General features: G+C 47.8%; 1 protein-coding gene across 1 annotated transcript; it reads right to left on the bottom strand.

Moving 5' to 3' along the window:
• Nucleotides 1–8,781: 8,781 nt before the first annotated feature.
• On the bottom strand, nucleotides 8,782–13,912 carry LOC146184818 (uncharacterized). The gene is made up of 2 exons (XM_084609493.1): nucleotides 12,831–13,912; nucleotides 8,782–9,640 (listed from the first exon to the last, which is right to left on the bottom strand). Exons 1-2 carry the CDS (start codon nucleotides 13,623–13,625, stop codon nucleotides 9,491–9,493), a joined length of 945 nt encoding a protein of 314 aa, XP_084465619.1. The 5' UTR covers nucleotides 13,626–13,912; the 3' UTR covers nucleotides 8,782–9,490.
• Between the last annotated feature and the right edge of the window lie 2,900 nt (nucleotides 13,913–16,812).

The raw sequence follows: 16,812 nt of genomic DNA, 5'->3' as shown, positions 1-16,812 counted from the left end.
TTGTACACAAAAAGCTTCCCCGGATAAGGCGTGTTGTACTCGATGCGCTGGTTCGCACCCCCTTGCGCAGTGTCCCAGACCGATTAAGGACCAAAACGTAAAATGCGCCCCATGCGCAATGGCAGGCCGCCCTTGTGCCCATCCAGCTGGTGATGTCTCCTGCACTATCTTGCAGGATCGAGTGGCTCGAAAACGGGCAAGAACCAAATATGGCTTTTAGGACCATGGCAGTCCCTCGTCCCAACCTTAATGTTAAGTTCTTACAAGTAAATTTGGATAACACACGTTGTGTGACTGCCTCTATGGTTAAATGCATTCAAGATAATGACATCACAGTAACTGCTGTCTGTGATCCATACATTACCCCTAAAAAAGAATTTGTAAGAATTCCCCCTTCCTCTCATAAAATTTATTGTACTCAAAATCCCCGCTGTGCTGTATTGCTCCATAATCCTAATTTTGATGTCTTTCCTACTTTCATTTCTCCCGAGCTCGTTGCCATTTTGTGTTCGACATCGACTTATCAATTTCTTTTCATAGCAGTATATATACACCTCGCGCAGATATCGAAAGCTTTCTTGCTTTGCTGGCAACCTGTGTACAGACTTCACCTACAGATAATATTATCATTTGTGGCGACTTTAACGCAAAAAACATTCTTTAGGATGGAAGTGTTAGGGACCTAAGAGGAACTCACGTTCAAGCATTTGCCGCATTCAATAACTTAGTGGTTATTAATAATCCAAATTCCTTGCCAACATATGAAACTCCGTATACTTCAAGTTGGATTGACATCACATTGGCTCCCCAAACTTACATAACGACGCTTATTTTTGGGAAGTTATGCCAGATTTATCCCTTTCTGAGCACAGATTTATTTCTTTTTCTTTCATTTCTCAACCTTCATCACAGTTTAAGAGGCTTACTAGAGCCAGTTCATGTCACTTAATTTCTCAGTTAACGTCTCTGAATTGGTTTCAGCATTTTTACAATCATCAGATCTATTCAGCGCCTGCCCTTGATAGCGTCGTTTCAAAATTTAATCAAATCTTTATCAAACTCTACAACGAAAAACTTACGTTCTGTTAAATCTACATTTTCTGGGGGGTCTGTTTCGTGGTCGGTTGATCTGCGCATGGAGCGCTCACGTGTTCGGGCTCTTCGACGTCGTTTTCAACGTATTTTCGATCCTACATAGAAAATGTACCACCGCTCAATTTATTATAAAGCTCTTGCTGTCTAAAGAGCTAACGTCAGGCAAACACATGACAATTATGTAAATGAACTTTGCTCAAATGCTACAAAAAAATTCGTTTTCGGCAAGCCCTACAAGTATGCTTTTGGAAAGCTCAGGACTCCCTCAATAATTCCTATGCTGAAATACCGTGACGGTACTTATACAGAGACGTTTCAAGACGCTATAAAGCTTCTGCTGAATACGCATGTCGCTGTGGACGATTCTTCTTTGGGTCTACCTTTACATATTCACGTTAGGGATATTATTAAGCAGTCTTATAATAACTCAACCCAGGATCCACCTTTCATTCTTGAAGAAATTGAGGCTGTTATAGCTTCAATGGATTTAACGTCTTCTGCTGGCCCTGATCTTATCTCTCCTTGTTTTGTCGTTTCCTTGTTTAATGCTCATCCCTTCTTTTCAATTGATCTCTGTTTCGAGGTCATTTTCCTCAACCATAAAATAGGCAGAGTTATTTTTATTCCGAAACCCAACAGACCACCGGACCTTCCGAGTTCATACCGCCCGATTTGTATTAATTCTTCATTTGGTAAAGTACTCGATTGCTTGCTTTATGGTCGACTGTACTACTTTTTATCAAAAAATAACTTGCTTCACAGGAATCAGTATGGTTTCACTCACAGCCGAAATTCTGTTCAGGCCCTTTATAAATTACGTGAATTATTACAGGATTACAGACAACAGAAGCACCCTGTGGTTTTAATTTCTCTGGACTTTAAAGGTGCATTGATAGTGTTTGGCACCCTTTATGTTTGCGTTTCCTAAGGCAGCATCGATGCCCAAAAAATATATATTCCCTTTTAGCTTCCTTCTTAGATGACCGGCATTTAACATATTATTCTCCTTCTTGTTCTATTTCGTCTCCCTCTTCTCTTGGTAGTCCACAAGGTTCGCCTCTTTCCCCATTACTTTGGAACATTGTCCTTTATGACCTCCTAAATATATATCTCCGTTCCCCAATTCACATTCAGGCATATGCCGACGACACCATCATCCTTGTACCTGGTAAGACAAGTCGCGAGTTATCTACAAGGGCAACCAGCGTCCTAACTTTAGTCCAGCAATGGTTCACCGAAAATGTTGTTCAGTTAAACGCACAAAAATGTTCTTGTTTTATTTCATAATGGACTACCAGCTTTACATAAACATAAACCCACCATGCGTCTTGGATCTCACAGCCTTAAGTGCGAGCCAACTGTCAAATTATTAGAGATGGTTTTTTTTGATACCTTACCTTTATTCCCCATGTAAATCACCTGCAAACTAAAACTTTGTCTTCTACCACTAAGCTCCTTAATTGGTTTAATTGACACTTTCAAGTTTCACATTCTCATTTGCGTCAAATTTATCACCAAGTCATTCTGCCTTCGATTACATATGCTGCCCCTGCATGGTGGTATCACAGTCCTCTTCCTCGACTAAGAGATCGCGCTCTTTCACTACAATGAATACCACTCCTTGCTCTTACTGGCGGCTACGCAACCAAGCGAACAGCCGCACTTTGTGTTCTGGTCAATGTTTTTCCATTGCCTATTCATCTAGACCAGTTATGTGCCGAGTTCAAGCTTTTTACACGCCGGCAACCTATAGTATATAGCAACGTTACATACAACCCTTCTGAAACACAGCCATTGTTCAATCCCTGGACTGATCATCCCTCAATGAAGTTTAAATTTCATTTTATTAAACTCACCTATCAGGAAGCCATGTTTTGTTCCTGTCAACGCGCACTGCATATCTATAGGGATGGGCCGTTCACACTTCACTCCGCGGGCGCAGCTTTTGTAGTGCTTAACTCAACCCACAACATATTATTTGTTCATCGCCTTTCTTTGCAGCCACCTTCCAGTGCGTATGAAGCGGAACTTGTAGCCTTTAATTCTGCAGTTGATTATGCACTTAAAAACCCTCCTACTACGCCTATTTATTTCTATGCAGATTCTCTGTCTCTGTTTTCTGCCATCTCTTCAGTAAATTCGTTTGACCCCACAATTCTTACCATTAAAAAGAACCTGTCGCGCTTATCGTCTCTCGCTCCATTCATGTTATTCCATATCCGGGGCCACTCCGGCATTTATGGCAATAAGTTGGCCGACCAAGCAGCTGGTAGCGAGGGCCAGTACGGCCGTTTACATCCTTCTACCCTTTCAAGACGTTATGTCCGTTCACGCTTACATCGTTCTTCCCTTGTTTTGTGGAGCAAATATTGGCGCGAAAATAATGGCGGCACCGGATTATTTATTTGGATACCTGATACCCTCAATATACCACGCATTTATCCGCCCCGTAATGCGCTAACAACTCTAATTACAGGGCATGGCAGATTTCTTTTTTAGTTTAAAAGTGTACGTCTATCCTCCTCTTCACTTTGTTCCTGTAGTAAGATGTGTAATGACGTCCGTCACTACTTGAAAGACTGGTCCCTTACTGCTCCTTTTGTTTCTCGCCTAAAGTCTTTTTTCTCATTAGATATCACTTCTCAATACCCGACGCTGCTTCGGAATCCTGTCGCTCGTGCAATTTTAATTCAAATGGTTCAACACATAAGCGGCACTGTACCTGACTATTGTCGCTGACATTCTTCTCTCAAGTGAACTATTTGCTTGCTATTTCGAATTTTTAAATTATATGCCGCAGGGTTTATTTCTCTACATATCTCCTCTGAAAGGCTACCTAGTTAAGTTGTTTTCTTTTTCTCTTTATTTTTGTCCTAATCCATATATATATATATATTTTTTTCGAAACAGGCATTCCAATTATGTACGTAATTATTTAGATTTGCTTTCCTTGTCTTTTTCTCTTATATTTTCCTTGAATCCATTGTTTTTCTTCTCAGGTATCCTTTATTTCTCTTTTTTTTCTGGCTGCCTTATTACTTGGGTGCATTTTTGACCTGTTTCCTGTTGTGTCGGGCAGGCTGCTGCTGCCAACAGTCCATCCTTGGCTTTACAAGCACCAGGGGATTTCCGTTAGATCCTGTACTTGAGACTGGGGATGAGGGACTCCTCGGAGTATCCTGACGACCCCCAACCACGCTCTGTACAGAGGAGGAAGATTGTTCTTCCTTCCAGCCTGTCTGATTCGGACACGTCCACTTGATGGCATGGAGGCGCCTATGGCTGTAGTGCGTAGATCACTTATGCCTACTGGATCACGTTTCTAAGTGTCCGTTGGTATTTCATCGTGGCGTGCCCTTCGATGCCGTCAACTCTCCATCTTCGTTTTTACAAGCACCAGCGGATGACCTGCTGATCCTGTGCTTGAGCCTGACGGTGGTGGGGACGAGGCTCTCGTCGGAGGGTCCTGAAGACCCCCTACCACGCTCTGCACAGGAGAGGGCTCCGTGCTCCTGTGTTGAGCAGAGTGCTTAAAGCATGCCTTTCAGTTTTCTGGATGTGCCCGTGACTGCAGTCACTCTTGCCTACAGAGCCAGGTCCGCATGGGCAGCATACATACTGCTATGAAATGAGTGGAGTTATTTTTGTTTTCATATTCTTCTGTGATATGTTACTTTTTTACCCTTTCTGCGGCGGTTGTCACACGAGTCCGGTATAGGGGCGCAGTAGGTTTTTTTATGTATTTTTCTCCATTGTTTCCCTTATCCGTGCATTTTGCGGTTAATATAATCTGGTTTAGTGACGGACGTCTTTTCGCATCAGACTAGATTTAATAGCTTTTGTCTCTTAATGTTTTGTCTACGTTTTACAATTCTTTTGCTGGTCCCGGCCCCTCCCCTTCTTTTCGTTTTGTTTTCAGTGCGAGAGGACGAATAAAAATGGTAAAAAAATAGTCAAGAAGTCAAGGCCAGGGATCGGGTCATGGGGGCATTCCTGGAGCACGGTGAATAAGACTGGTGTGTGACGACCAGCAATGGTTACGTGGGCAGTACTCATGCCAAGCACGCCAGCAGGGCTGCCATTGGCGACACGAATGGTGGGTGAAACTGCTGGCGTCAGGACTTTCTTCGGGCGACAACGAAACGAGGAACTGAGGACAGAGTTGACCACCAGTGTCAATAAGGGCAGAGACAGGAACACCATCCACAAGGACTTCGATGAGGTTAGTTTGTGGAGCAAAGGTCAACAGAGGTTTTTCAGACCGGGTCACGAACGCAGCATCACCTCCGCGAGTTGCATCGTCTAGTTTTCCGACAAGCGACCAGCATAGTATGGTGAAGAATTACAAGGAAGAGGAGAGCGGGAATGTCAGGTTTGCAGGTGTGGCGGACGTAGCCGGTAAACAAGCAAAACTGTTTATTTATACATCAGGTATTGGCGCCCGTTTTCGCTCTGCTTGGCGCGGTCGCCCATGCCGGGGTCTCCCGGCGGTCCGCCTGGTTAGCTTGCCGCTTGGGGCGCGGTCGTCAGTGGGGCCCACGACACCCCCCTTTCTTGAAAGGTTTGATCTCACAGGTCCAGGCGTTCTGGTCGCTTCCAAACACGTCCACTTCTCGTGGTGCTCGTGTCCTGCAACGGTTGCAGGTGTCTTGCTGTACGTCTTGCTTGTCCTCTGTCGGTTTGTACAATTAGGACCTTGGTTCTGATGTTGGCTGTGTTACCACGCCGTGTGATACAGCTCCAGCGAGGATGCGCACCGCTGTGCCTGGTCGTAAGCGCTCTCGGCTCTGTACCTTGTGCCGGGTGTCGTATGATCGTTTTGCATGAGCTCTGTAGGCTTCATTATTTTGTCTGAATTCGCTGTCGTCCCACTTCGGGGCTAGCAGCTTCGAAGTGGTTGGTACTGTGGTGTTCAGACGACGACCCATTAAGAGTTCTCCTGGTGAAACCCCTCCCACGCTGGGTGTGGCCCTCTATGTAAGCAGCGCTTCGTGTGTGTTGGAAGACTTCCTCAAAAGCTACTTTGCTGTCTGCACAGCCCTCTCAGCCGTACCGTTGCTCTGCGGGTAGTAAGGGCTTGAGGTTGTGTGTGAGGCTCCCCAGTGATGCACTAGTTCTTTGAACTCTGTGGAAGTGAACTGCGGCCCGTTGCCTGTGCGTATTGTCCGTGGAACACCGTACTGTGCAAACGTTGGCGCCAAGACTAGGGCTATGTGTTTTGTAGTTGTCCTCGGCAGCTGTTCTAGCTCGAAAAATCGGGAGTAGCAGTCTACTACTACAACACACTCTTCCCCTCCAGCGTGAAGAGATCCATGCCGACTGTGTCCCAAGGGTGTGCTGGAAATGGGGTTAGAAGTAGGGGTTCTGTTTCTGGCTTTCTGTGCTCTCTGCAAGTTGGACACTTTTCCACATAGTCTTCAATCTGCTTGCCTATGCCTGGCCACCATATGCATTATCTCGCCCTCGCTCGGCACCTCGTTGTGGCCAAGTGGCCTGCATGGAGTTTTTTCCTGAACCTCTACTCTGATGTCTGGCGGGATGATTATTCTGTTGCCTTTAAATAGCAAATCATCAACGAGCGAAATCTCACTAGCCACCTCGATGTACCTTTTCAGGTCAGGTGACAGCCCATGCACAGTTGGCCATGATGTAGTGCAGAAGGCAGCCACCCTGGAAAGTGTTTCTTCTGACTGGATGCTTGCCCTGATTCTGTCCAGCATTTGGTTTCAAGCAGGGAGCTGTTCAAGTGCTAATTCTTCAAAACTCGCGCTCTGCACTCTCGAGAGTTCTTTCTTTGTCTGCTGGTTTCCCAGATGGCTTCTGGGACAGAAGGTGAGTTGTGTACAGCTTTTTTCCGGGAGTGTGGGACATGGTGTAGTCGTACTCCAAAAGGCGCACCCTGAAATGTTGAAGGCGAGGGCTCAGCTCGTCAAGTCGTCAGCAGAGGTATTAACGGCTTGTGGTCCATTTCCACGTGAAATGGTGATCCCAGCAGGTATTTGCGGAAATGTTCGCAAGTCCATGTGATTACCAGTGCCTCCTTTTCGATTTGGGCATATCTTTGTTTTGTATCCGTAAGGGAGCTTGATGCATATGCCACAGGTAGGAGCTTTTCGTGCGACTGCTGTAGAAGTACAGCCCCAAGACCATATGAGGAAGCATCCACAGACACTGTGTGAGGCAACTGAGCATCGTAGTGAGTGATAATCGGAGTCCTGCTTAAAGCTTGCTTGAGTTTGTCAAAACTCTGCTGCTGAGCTGGGCCCCAGTGCCAGTCGTCGGCGTCTTGGTGGAGCAAGTCTCTGAGAGGCTTCGTAAAGTCTGCTAGCTCTGGACGAAATTTCGCTAGGCGGTTTGCAGAGCCCAACAAAGACCTGACTTCTAACACATCACATGGTGGGTCGAGCTGGACTATGGCCCTGACCTTTTCCGGGTCGGCGCTGACTCCTGTTGAGTTTATGATGTGTCCTAGGAATGTTACTTCTGTTTGTTGAAAGGAGCACGCCTGCATCTTCCAGCTTCCTCAGCACCAGCAGTAGGTTGGTGTCGTGTTCCTAAGTTGTCTCTCTGAGACAATGATGTCATCTTGTAGACACCTCACACCATCTAGGCCTTCGCGCACACGGAGCATTTCTCGTTGGTAGAACTCTGGCGCTGTGGAGATTCCGAAGGGAAGCCTCAGGAACTGGAACCTGCCAACTGGTGTGATGAAGGTTGTGTATTCGCGAGAGTCCTTGGACAGTGGCACCTGCCAGTACCCTGCTCGTGCATCTAGGCGGCTGAAAACTGTTGCACCTGCTAATTTTCCAAGACACTCGTCCACCGTAGGCCTGAGCACGCGTTCACGTATTATTTGTTGGTTGAGTTGACCATAGTCCATGCAGATGCACTGCTCATTGTTCTTTTTTCGTGCGACAACGATTGGAAAACACCACTCGATTGCTCGCTCAATCTTCTGGATGACTCCCAAGTCTTCCATCCTTTCTAGTTCTTTCTTCACAAGTGGAAGCAGTAGAAGAGGCACGCGCCAAGGATAACTGACTGCGTATGGCTCAGCATCCTTTTTGACTTTGATGCGGTACTCAGTCTTCATAACTCCAAGCCCAGACATTAGCTTTGGGTATGACGCCAAGAAGTTGGTAACATCAGTTGATTGTGCGAGGGTTTCGTCTAGCTCAAGAGGGCGCTCTAGAATTCCAAGTGTTTATATAGCTGGTCGACTAAGCAGCGGTTCTTTTAATCCTTTGATGATGAAGACTGCTTCTTGGACTTCAGTGTTGCGCCAGGTGGCTGTTGCATCGATGTAGCCAATAGTGGCTATCCCTGTCTGGCCTGGGCCTATCAACAGCTGTTGCGTTGACTTGATAGGTCCCATGACGGTTCTGTCGTACTGGTCATGTGCGATTGCAGTGACATCCGCGCCGGTGTTGACCTTGAAGGTAAAAGGCAAGTTGTTCACAGTAGCAGTAATCCTCCATGGCGTGTTCACTGCCGCTTTGATTTCGTCTAGATATAGCTCTCCGAGATCTTTTGGTCGTTGTCGGATACTCGAGGTCTCGTCCTTCGGCTTAGACACGCAGACGCGGGCGTAGTGGCCTTTTTTTCCAAACTGGTTGCACGTCTTGTCTATCGCGGGACACTATGTCTTCGTGTGGTCACGCACACCACCACACCACTTGCAGCGTTCGTCTCCCGTCTTGTGTGTACATTGAGGGTGCGACTTGAAAGGCACCTTCGCTTCGTTCCGGCGAGTTTTGACGTTTGTCTGGCCGCAAACTTCTCCCATGTCGAGAGCTGGCTGTTCGATGGAGCGAATTTCCTTGTGTTGAAGTTTCACACTCTCTGAATTGCGGGCAGCTGTGATTGCTTTTTGGAGAGTGAGTTCTGCGTCAAGCTGCAGGCTCTCGCTGAGTTTTACGTCTCGCAAGCCGACCACGAGCCTGCCCCGAATCAGTTAGTCTTTGAAAGTTCCGTAATCGCATCTTTCGGCCATTTTGAACAGTTCAGTCGCAAATGCGTCGACTTTTTCATGCTGCTCTTGTTTCCGAGAGTTAAATCGCGCTCTCTCATAGATGACATTCTTTCGAGGTAGGAAATGCTTTTCAAAAGTACTCACTGTTATTCCGAGACGCCGAGAAGGCAAGACTTTATTCGGACAGCAACACGAACATACAAGCAACAAGGATTCAGTGGCTTCGGTTTATAAAGGAAGCCTGGGTGCAACCGAGGCATGCTATTGGCTAGCGCTACGGTCGCACACGCGAACCATGACTGCGTACATCAGATAGCGGCACACGGTAACCAAGCGGCACACAGTAGCAAGACAGCAGCAAGCTTGATAAGCGTTGCGCCGATAAAACACTTCCCCTCCAACAAAATCAGAATCTATCATACGTCAGACGATCCGGCTTCCGCTTGTCACGAGCGCTGCGCCTTGGCAGCACAAGTAACCCAGCATCAGTTTGTTCCGACGTTGAGGCACTTTGGGCGTGACTTGCGAGTGGAACACAATCACTCTGATCCAACACTGGCTGGCTCGAGGCAGCTGTAGGAGACCGTTCACTTTCGAGCAAGTCACTTGCAAGGGGCAAATCTGTATCGTTCACAACAGCTGGCTTCACAAAAGAACGTCGCAAATGATCAGCATGCACAAATCGCGTCTGTCCGTCTACAACCACAAGGTATCTCATTGCCGATTTCACATCCACGACCCTGCCTGGACGCCACTTCACCTGTTCCCCACGCACTGAACGCACAAACACACTATCACCAACAACAAATGATCGAGGTGAACTCCTTCGCTTGTTTGCACTGCAAACATTTCTCTCAGATCTGGCATTTATTGCATCTTGCAGATTCGGTTTCAACAAAGATAACCTTGTGCGCAACTTCCTCCTCAAGAACAGTTCATCTGGCGATTGGCCGGTGAATGTGTGCGGCGTTGTTCTGTAAGCGAACAGAAAGTTATCTATCCTGTGCTGCAGTGATCTGGAACTTTTGTTCTTCTGGTCTTCCAGCAATTGCTTCAACAGCGACTGTTTTACTGTTTGGACAGCACGTTCTGCCGAGCCGATCGACTGAGGATGATACGGCGGAGTAAGCGTGTGCTTGACCCCGTTTGTCAAAAGAAACTCCTCGAATTCTTTTGCACGAAACTGCGGCCCGTTACCTGTGACTACCTCTATCGGGAGGCCATGACTTGCGAACAACGAGCGCACCGTTTCGATCGTGCTTTGCGCCGTCGTTAACGTCATGATTTTTATTTCCAACCATTTGGAATAGGAATCTACAGCTAGAAGAAACATCTTTGTTTCCTTTTCAGCGAAGTCTAGATGTACCCTCTCCCAACTGCTTGTGCACCACTTCCAAGATGAAAGCGGCGCTAGTGGCCCCACGGATTTGGTGCTTTGACAAATTTCACACTGCTTCACTGCTCGTTCGAGGCAGTTGTCTATCTGTGGCCACCAAACCATTGACCTCGCAAGTGCTTTCATCTTTGTGATACCGATGTGTTGTTCATGTAACAAGCACATAACTTCACTTTGAAGCGACTGTGGTACAACGACTCTGTTGTTCCACACTAAACAGCCGCAATCGACTGAAAGCTCAAACCGCCTAACGAAGAAAGGCTGATAAAGTGTGTCCACAGCACGCCGCCATCCGTGCCATACCATTTCACGAACAGTACTAAGAACTGGATCTTTCACAGTTTCCCGCTCGATATCTTTCGCAGTTAAGGGGAGTTTACTAACGGGCGAAAAATAAAATATTTCTTCTGCCTCGTCATCGGCTTCAGGCAGTGGAAGGCGTGATAAGCCATCTGCATTGGCTATCTTTGTTCCTGCTCTGTGCAAAATGCGAAAGTTGTAGTTTGCAAGGAAAATTCCCCAGCGATGCACGCGAGCTGCCGCGACTGCATTTGTGTGGTGCTTTGCCTCAAAAATAGCGGTGAGCGACTGGTGATCGGTGATCACGTTGAACTTACGCCCATACAGATATTTATGAAATTTCTTTACTGCAAAAACAACAGCAAGAGCTTCTTTTTCCACCTGCGCGTAATTACGCTCGGCAGGAGTCATTGATCGAGATGCGAACGCAATCGGTCGCTCTACGCCCTCAATCACGTGCGACAGCACCGCGCCTAAGCCGTAAGCAGAAGCGTCACGTGTCAGCTGTATTCCTTTCTTTACATCATACAGTTCCAAAACCATGCCTTCACTTATCAAATTTTTACACCGTCTGAAACATGCGTCACACTGGCTCGACCACTTCCATGTGCTGCCTTTGCGCAACAGTTGATGAAGAGGTTCTAGCAAGTTTGCTAGGTCAGGCAAAAATTTGGCGTAGTAGTTTACTAGACCCAAAAATGCCTTTAGTTGAGTCTCGTTAGTTGGTCGAGGCGCTTCTCGAATCGCCTTTACTTTTTCTGGTGTTGGGTGTACGCCATGCTTGTCTAGCTCATGTCCCAAGTAACAAACATTTTCTTCGAAAAATTTGCATTTCCCTGGGTTTACCCGGATGCCGTGTTTACTGAGCGTTTGTAGCACTTGCTCGGAACGGTGATAGCACTCCGTCAGGTCTTTACCTGCTATTAACACATCGTCCAGGTAACAGGCAGTTCCAGGTATGTTTCGTAACACCTGGTCCATCACGGCCTGAAACATTGCAGGGGCGCTTGCCACTCCGTATGGCAGTCGCCGGAACCTGAACAGTCCCATGTGCGTGTTCACCGTCAGCAATTCTTGTGCCTGCTCATCCAGCTCAAGCTGCAGGTAAGCCTTAGACAAATCCAGTAAAGTGAACACGGCCCCTCCAACCAATGACGCGAATATGTCCTCTGGCAGAGGCAGTGGATAGTGGTCGAGTTCAATACCCCGATTTACAGTCACTCTGTAATCCCCACATATCCTAATCTGCTTTTCTGCTTTCTTTGGGACGATCACTAGCGGTGTAGTCCACGCACTGTGCCTCACTCTGTACACCACACCAGCCTTCTCAAGTTCAAGCAATTCATTCTCCACCTGTTCGCGCAATGCATATAGTACTGGTCTCGCCTTACAAAAAACTGGCTGCGCATCGTTTTTCATTTTGATGCTACCAGTGAATCCCTGAATAGAACCATAACCTGGCTCAAACACATCACTGTACAGCCGTTTTAACTTGTTCTCGGCTTCCGCTGCTACCATCTGCCTGCCATCCTGCACGTTATCAACGTTACGTTGCAACTGCTGAACAGCATTGTGCAAGTCAACTTTTAGTGCCGTTATCCAATCGCGACCTAAAAGCGTCGGCATGCGAGCTCCATTTTCTTGCTTTGCTATTATCAGAGGCAGATCGTAGCTTCGGTTCTGATAAGACACCTTGACGTTTGCTACGCCTTTCACTTTGAGTGAAGTACCGCTATACACGCCTAGACGTATGTCGTCTTTCGAACATGGACAGTTTGGAAAATTTTCATCAAAGTCTCTTTCAGACATTATTGTCACAACGGCTCCCGTGTCTAATTCCATCGGTATCTTCTTGCCATTTACTATTGTGCGGTGAGCCGCCTATTGTGCGGCTCACCGCACAATAGGCGGTGAGCCGTGAACTTCGTTCGTCGTACACACTGTAAGCAAGTCAGTTTCCGCCAAGGGCTCCTCAACTTTGTGCCCCACCTTTGTTTTGCACATTTTTGCTACATGACCCGGCTTCGAGCATTTGAAACACATACTTTTGAGGAAAGGACAACTCACAGGCGTATGCAGTCCGCCGCATCTATGACAGACGCGAACAGTGCCTTTCCCACGTTGCTTCCTTGGGCCGTTTTGCGGGGCACGCTGCTCGTTGCTAGGGGCCTCCTCCTTTGTCGCGTGTCGCTGGCCTTGCGGGGTGGAATCCCGATGCCAGCAGATGTCTGCTGGACTGGTGGTTGACCCCTCAGGTAGCATTTCTCTGGTGTCTTTCTGAGCAGTCTCCAAGGCGGTAGCAATTTTGCAAACTCGCTCCCAGATGACTTCATCATCAGACAGGGCAAGAAGACGGCATCGGATAGAATCCGCTCGCATTCCAGAAATCAGTCGATCCCGGAGCGCTTCTTCCAAAAAACTTCCAAACGAGCACGTGGCAGCCAGTATCTTCAGCTCGACAATGAACTGTGCCAGGCTTTCGTGCGACTCTTGCTTTCGCTGGTAGAAGTGATACCGTTCGGTAACCACTGACCGCTTTGGTGCATAGTGCTGTCGGAGAACATCTGTAGCTTCTTCGTACTTGACTTCCGTGGGCTTCTTCGGCAGCAGAAGGCTACGCAGAGTCACATAAGCTTTTTCACCAAGGACAGTTAAGAAGACTTGCAGCTTCTTACTTGTGTCTATTCCGTTGGCTGTTGCGTACAGGTCAAACCTTTCCACGTAGATGTCGAAATTGCCAGAGTCCGGGCAAAACTCGCCCAACGATCCCAGAGTGGTGTTCATCACTGATGTTCCCGCTTGCCGTGGCGTCGTCGTCGTTTCTTCAGGAGGCTTGGTCACTGCCTCTTCCTGAACGATCATATCCTCGTCGCCATGTTATTCCGAGACGCCGAGAAGGCAAGACTTTATTCGGACAGCAACACGAACATACAAACAACAAGGATTCAGTGGCTTCGGTTTATAAAGGAAGCCTGGGTGCAACCGAGGCATGCTATTGGCTAGCGCTACGGTCGCACACGCGAACCATGACTGCGTACATCAGATAGTGGCACACAGTAACCAAGCGGCACACAGTAGCAAGACAGCAGCAAGCTTGATAAGCGTTGCGCCGATATAACACTCACCATGGCGGAGTATGATGTCATCTGTTCGTCTGTCAGTTTCAAAGCAGCGAGCACGTCCTGGTCTTCTTCGCCCATGGCGTAGAGTAATGTGTTGATTTGCGTCGTCTCGTCCTGTCCTGTCAGACCGGAGATGAGTCGCTAGCGTTCCCACCTGCGGTGCCATCGTGTCCAATCTTCGGGCTTGCGGAAATCGCGCTTTGTCGGCAGTTCTACGGCGAGCGGGTTGAACGTCATTCTCGGAATGCCGCTCGCCCGCTCTTCGTTCACGCCGCGAGTGTCTTCGTTCGCGCCGCGAGTGTCTGGCATGACGCTGCGGCCGCTTACGTTGGGCTCGCTGTCCTTCTGGGTGTCACGCTGCGTTGGTTATCCCGCCGCTGCCACCATGTGGTGGACGTAGCCGGTATAACAAGCAAAACTGTTTATTTATACATCAGGTAATGGCGCCCGTTTTCGCTCTGCTTGGTGCGGTCGCCCATGCCGGAGTCTCCCGGCGGTCCACCTGGTTAGCTTGCCGCTTGGGGCGCTGTCGTCAGTGGCGCCCGCGACAGCAGGGAAGGTGACCGGCTGGAAACACGAACAGGTGAAATAGGATCTGCACGTTGCGGGTCAGGTTGGGGCGAGGAATGGCGCGGTGCAGAGACTCCACTGCGATTGACATAGTTGAATTGGCGTGACGGCATGTACCAGCGGTTGCGGCAGTGACGGGAGATATGACCAACATGGGAACAGTTGAAGCAGATTGGACGATCGTTAGTGGTACGCCAGTTAGGATTGCGGTAGCGGCATCGAAGCATAAAGCTGGAGTCAGAGGCAGCAGCGATCACAGGAGGGGCTGAGTTGGAGTCGATGGTATCTGGGACGTGGCCAGTAGAGATGCCCATATTAGCAACCTCCTGGCGAACAACAGCCTGGATAAAGTATACAGTTGGCAGGGTGCTGTCCCTCAGCTGCGATGAGGAAACATTGGGCGCTATTGCCTCCAGTTCGCGGCGGACGATACGGGTCAAGTTAGTCTGGTGGGAAGGCTGACGAAGAGTAGGCAGGTCAGTACAGTACGATCTTGCAGCTGTGTTAGGCAGCCGGTCAAAACGGTGACTTATGCGCTTTTGTTTTGCCTACTCGAAGCGCCGGCACACCTGAAGAACAGAGTCCACAGTAGAACAGTCCCTGCACAAGAGGAGGTAGAAAAGCGTCTTCGGCTATACTCTTTAGTATGCGGCCTACTTTGTTTTCCTCAGTGATGGCCGAGTCGACTTTTCGGCACAGGGATAGGACGTCTTGTATGTAGGAAATATAAGATTAGGATGAAACTTGGGCACGAGATGCCAGGTCTTTTTTTGGCAGCAAGGTAGCGTCCAATAGGTTTGCCGAAGGGTCGTGAAGCTTTTGTTTGAATACGTCCCAAGATGCCATCTCGTCGTCGTGCGTTTCAAACCAGACGCGCGCGGTTTCGGTTAAATAAAATATGACATTTGCCAGCATGAGCGTTTCGTCCCAGCGGTAGTGCTTGCTTACTTGCTCGAAGAGGGCCAACCAGTCGTGAACGTCAACTGCCCCGCAGAAGGTGCAAGGGTCCCGGGGTTAAGCCATGACGATAGCTGAAGCGGCGACCGTAGAGAGGGTGGCGTCTGCGGACATGATGACAGTACTGACGTGGCGCCACTGCGGAGATCCTGCTTGTTGTACGAGATCGATTATTTTCACCTCCACCAAAGATGTTACGAGTGGAAACCACGCACCAGTGGGCAACACAACTCTGGAATTGTTGTTGTTGTTCTCCTCTAGTTTGATGGCACATACCCACACAGGGGATCGGCCAAGAATTGGGGTGCAGAGATATTAGATTTTTAGATGTATAATTACATCGCAAAAAATAAATAGAAATAATTGCTAGGAAATAGCGAAGGAAATGTAAATATGGCAAACCAAAATTAAAAAGGGTAAGTACTAACGCACGCAGTAGGAGAATACTGAGATTTATATGTACAGATTAAAAATTCAAAGCATATTAGCAAGGCAGGCGTTTCTATTAAGAAGTTTTGAATGGCGTTAAAAACAGACCTGTGGCTGTACCTAAGAATGGTGGCACCGAATTATAATAAAATCTGGCTGCTCAAATTAAGACCCAGCTGTTGTACCGGCTTCACCAATTACCGTTTTCTCATCATGGTGGAACGGCGGCAAAATAGCAAGAAATAATCTATTGTTTCCGGTTCCCTGCAGAATGCGCATACGGGAGAAAACGCCAAACCAGACGTGTGCACATAGAAATATAGGGGTGGAATACGACAGCGCAGCCTGGTTAGAGAGACCTCAGTCTGCCTTTATTGACATAATTTCCTACTCCAAGAACACTTGAGATGCAAGTAGTCGTCCGATGATAAAATAGATCCAAACTGCGTGCTTAATGAGGAACGCCTACGAAATCGTGCTGCTGTTATGTACGCTGTTGCCGGGAGGATGGGAAACACAGGGCCATTCAGAGATTCTTTAGCTAGTCTATCAGCAACCTCATTGGCTGTCACATTACTGTGGCCTTGTACCCACACTATATGTTTGAGGCTCAAATGTGAGGGGAGCAATGAAAGAAAGGTGTTTAATTTTGGCGAATCCATATTCGAAGAAAGCGACAAGCACAAGGAATAGGAGTATGTAATTACCAGCCACGTTGAGTATGGTGGGTCTAGTTAGCGCAGAGCAAGCACCACCGCCAACAACTCTGCCTGGAAAATTGTGGTAAAATCCGGAAGACGGACTGAAAACGCCTAGCCTAAAAGCGAACAGTATATTCCAACGCTGGCATTTTCATGAAATTGAGAAGCATCAGTTGCCATCATTATGCTAGCGGGAAGACTTTGTAAATAATCTTCGAATAATCCATTTAAAATTCGAGGTGATAAGTGTTTTGCATTATTTGGGACAAT

This window comes from Amblyomma maculatum, chromosome 7 (genome assembly GCF_055883805.1).
Source record: "Amblyomma maculatum isolate TAMU_Amacu chromosome 7, ASM5588380v1, whole genome shotgun sequence".
In the NCBI taxonomy this organism is placed as follows: Eukaryota; Metazoa; Arthropoda; class Arachnida; order Ixodida; family Ixodidae; genus Amblyomma; species Amblyomma maculatum.
The sequence above is the reverse complement of the archived record's forward strand: the minus strand, read 5'-3'. Positions and strand labels throughout refer to the sequence as shown.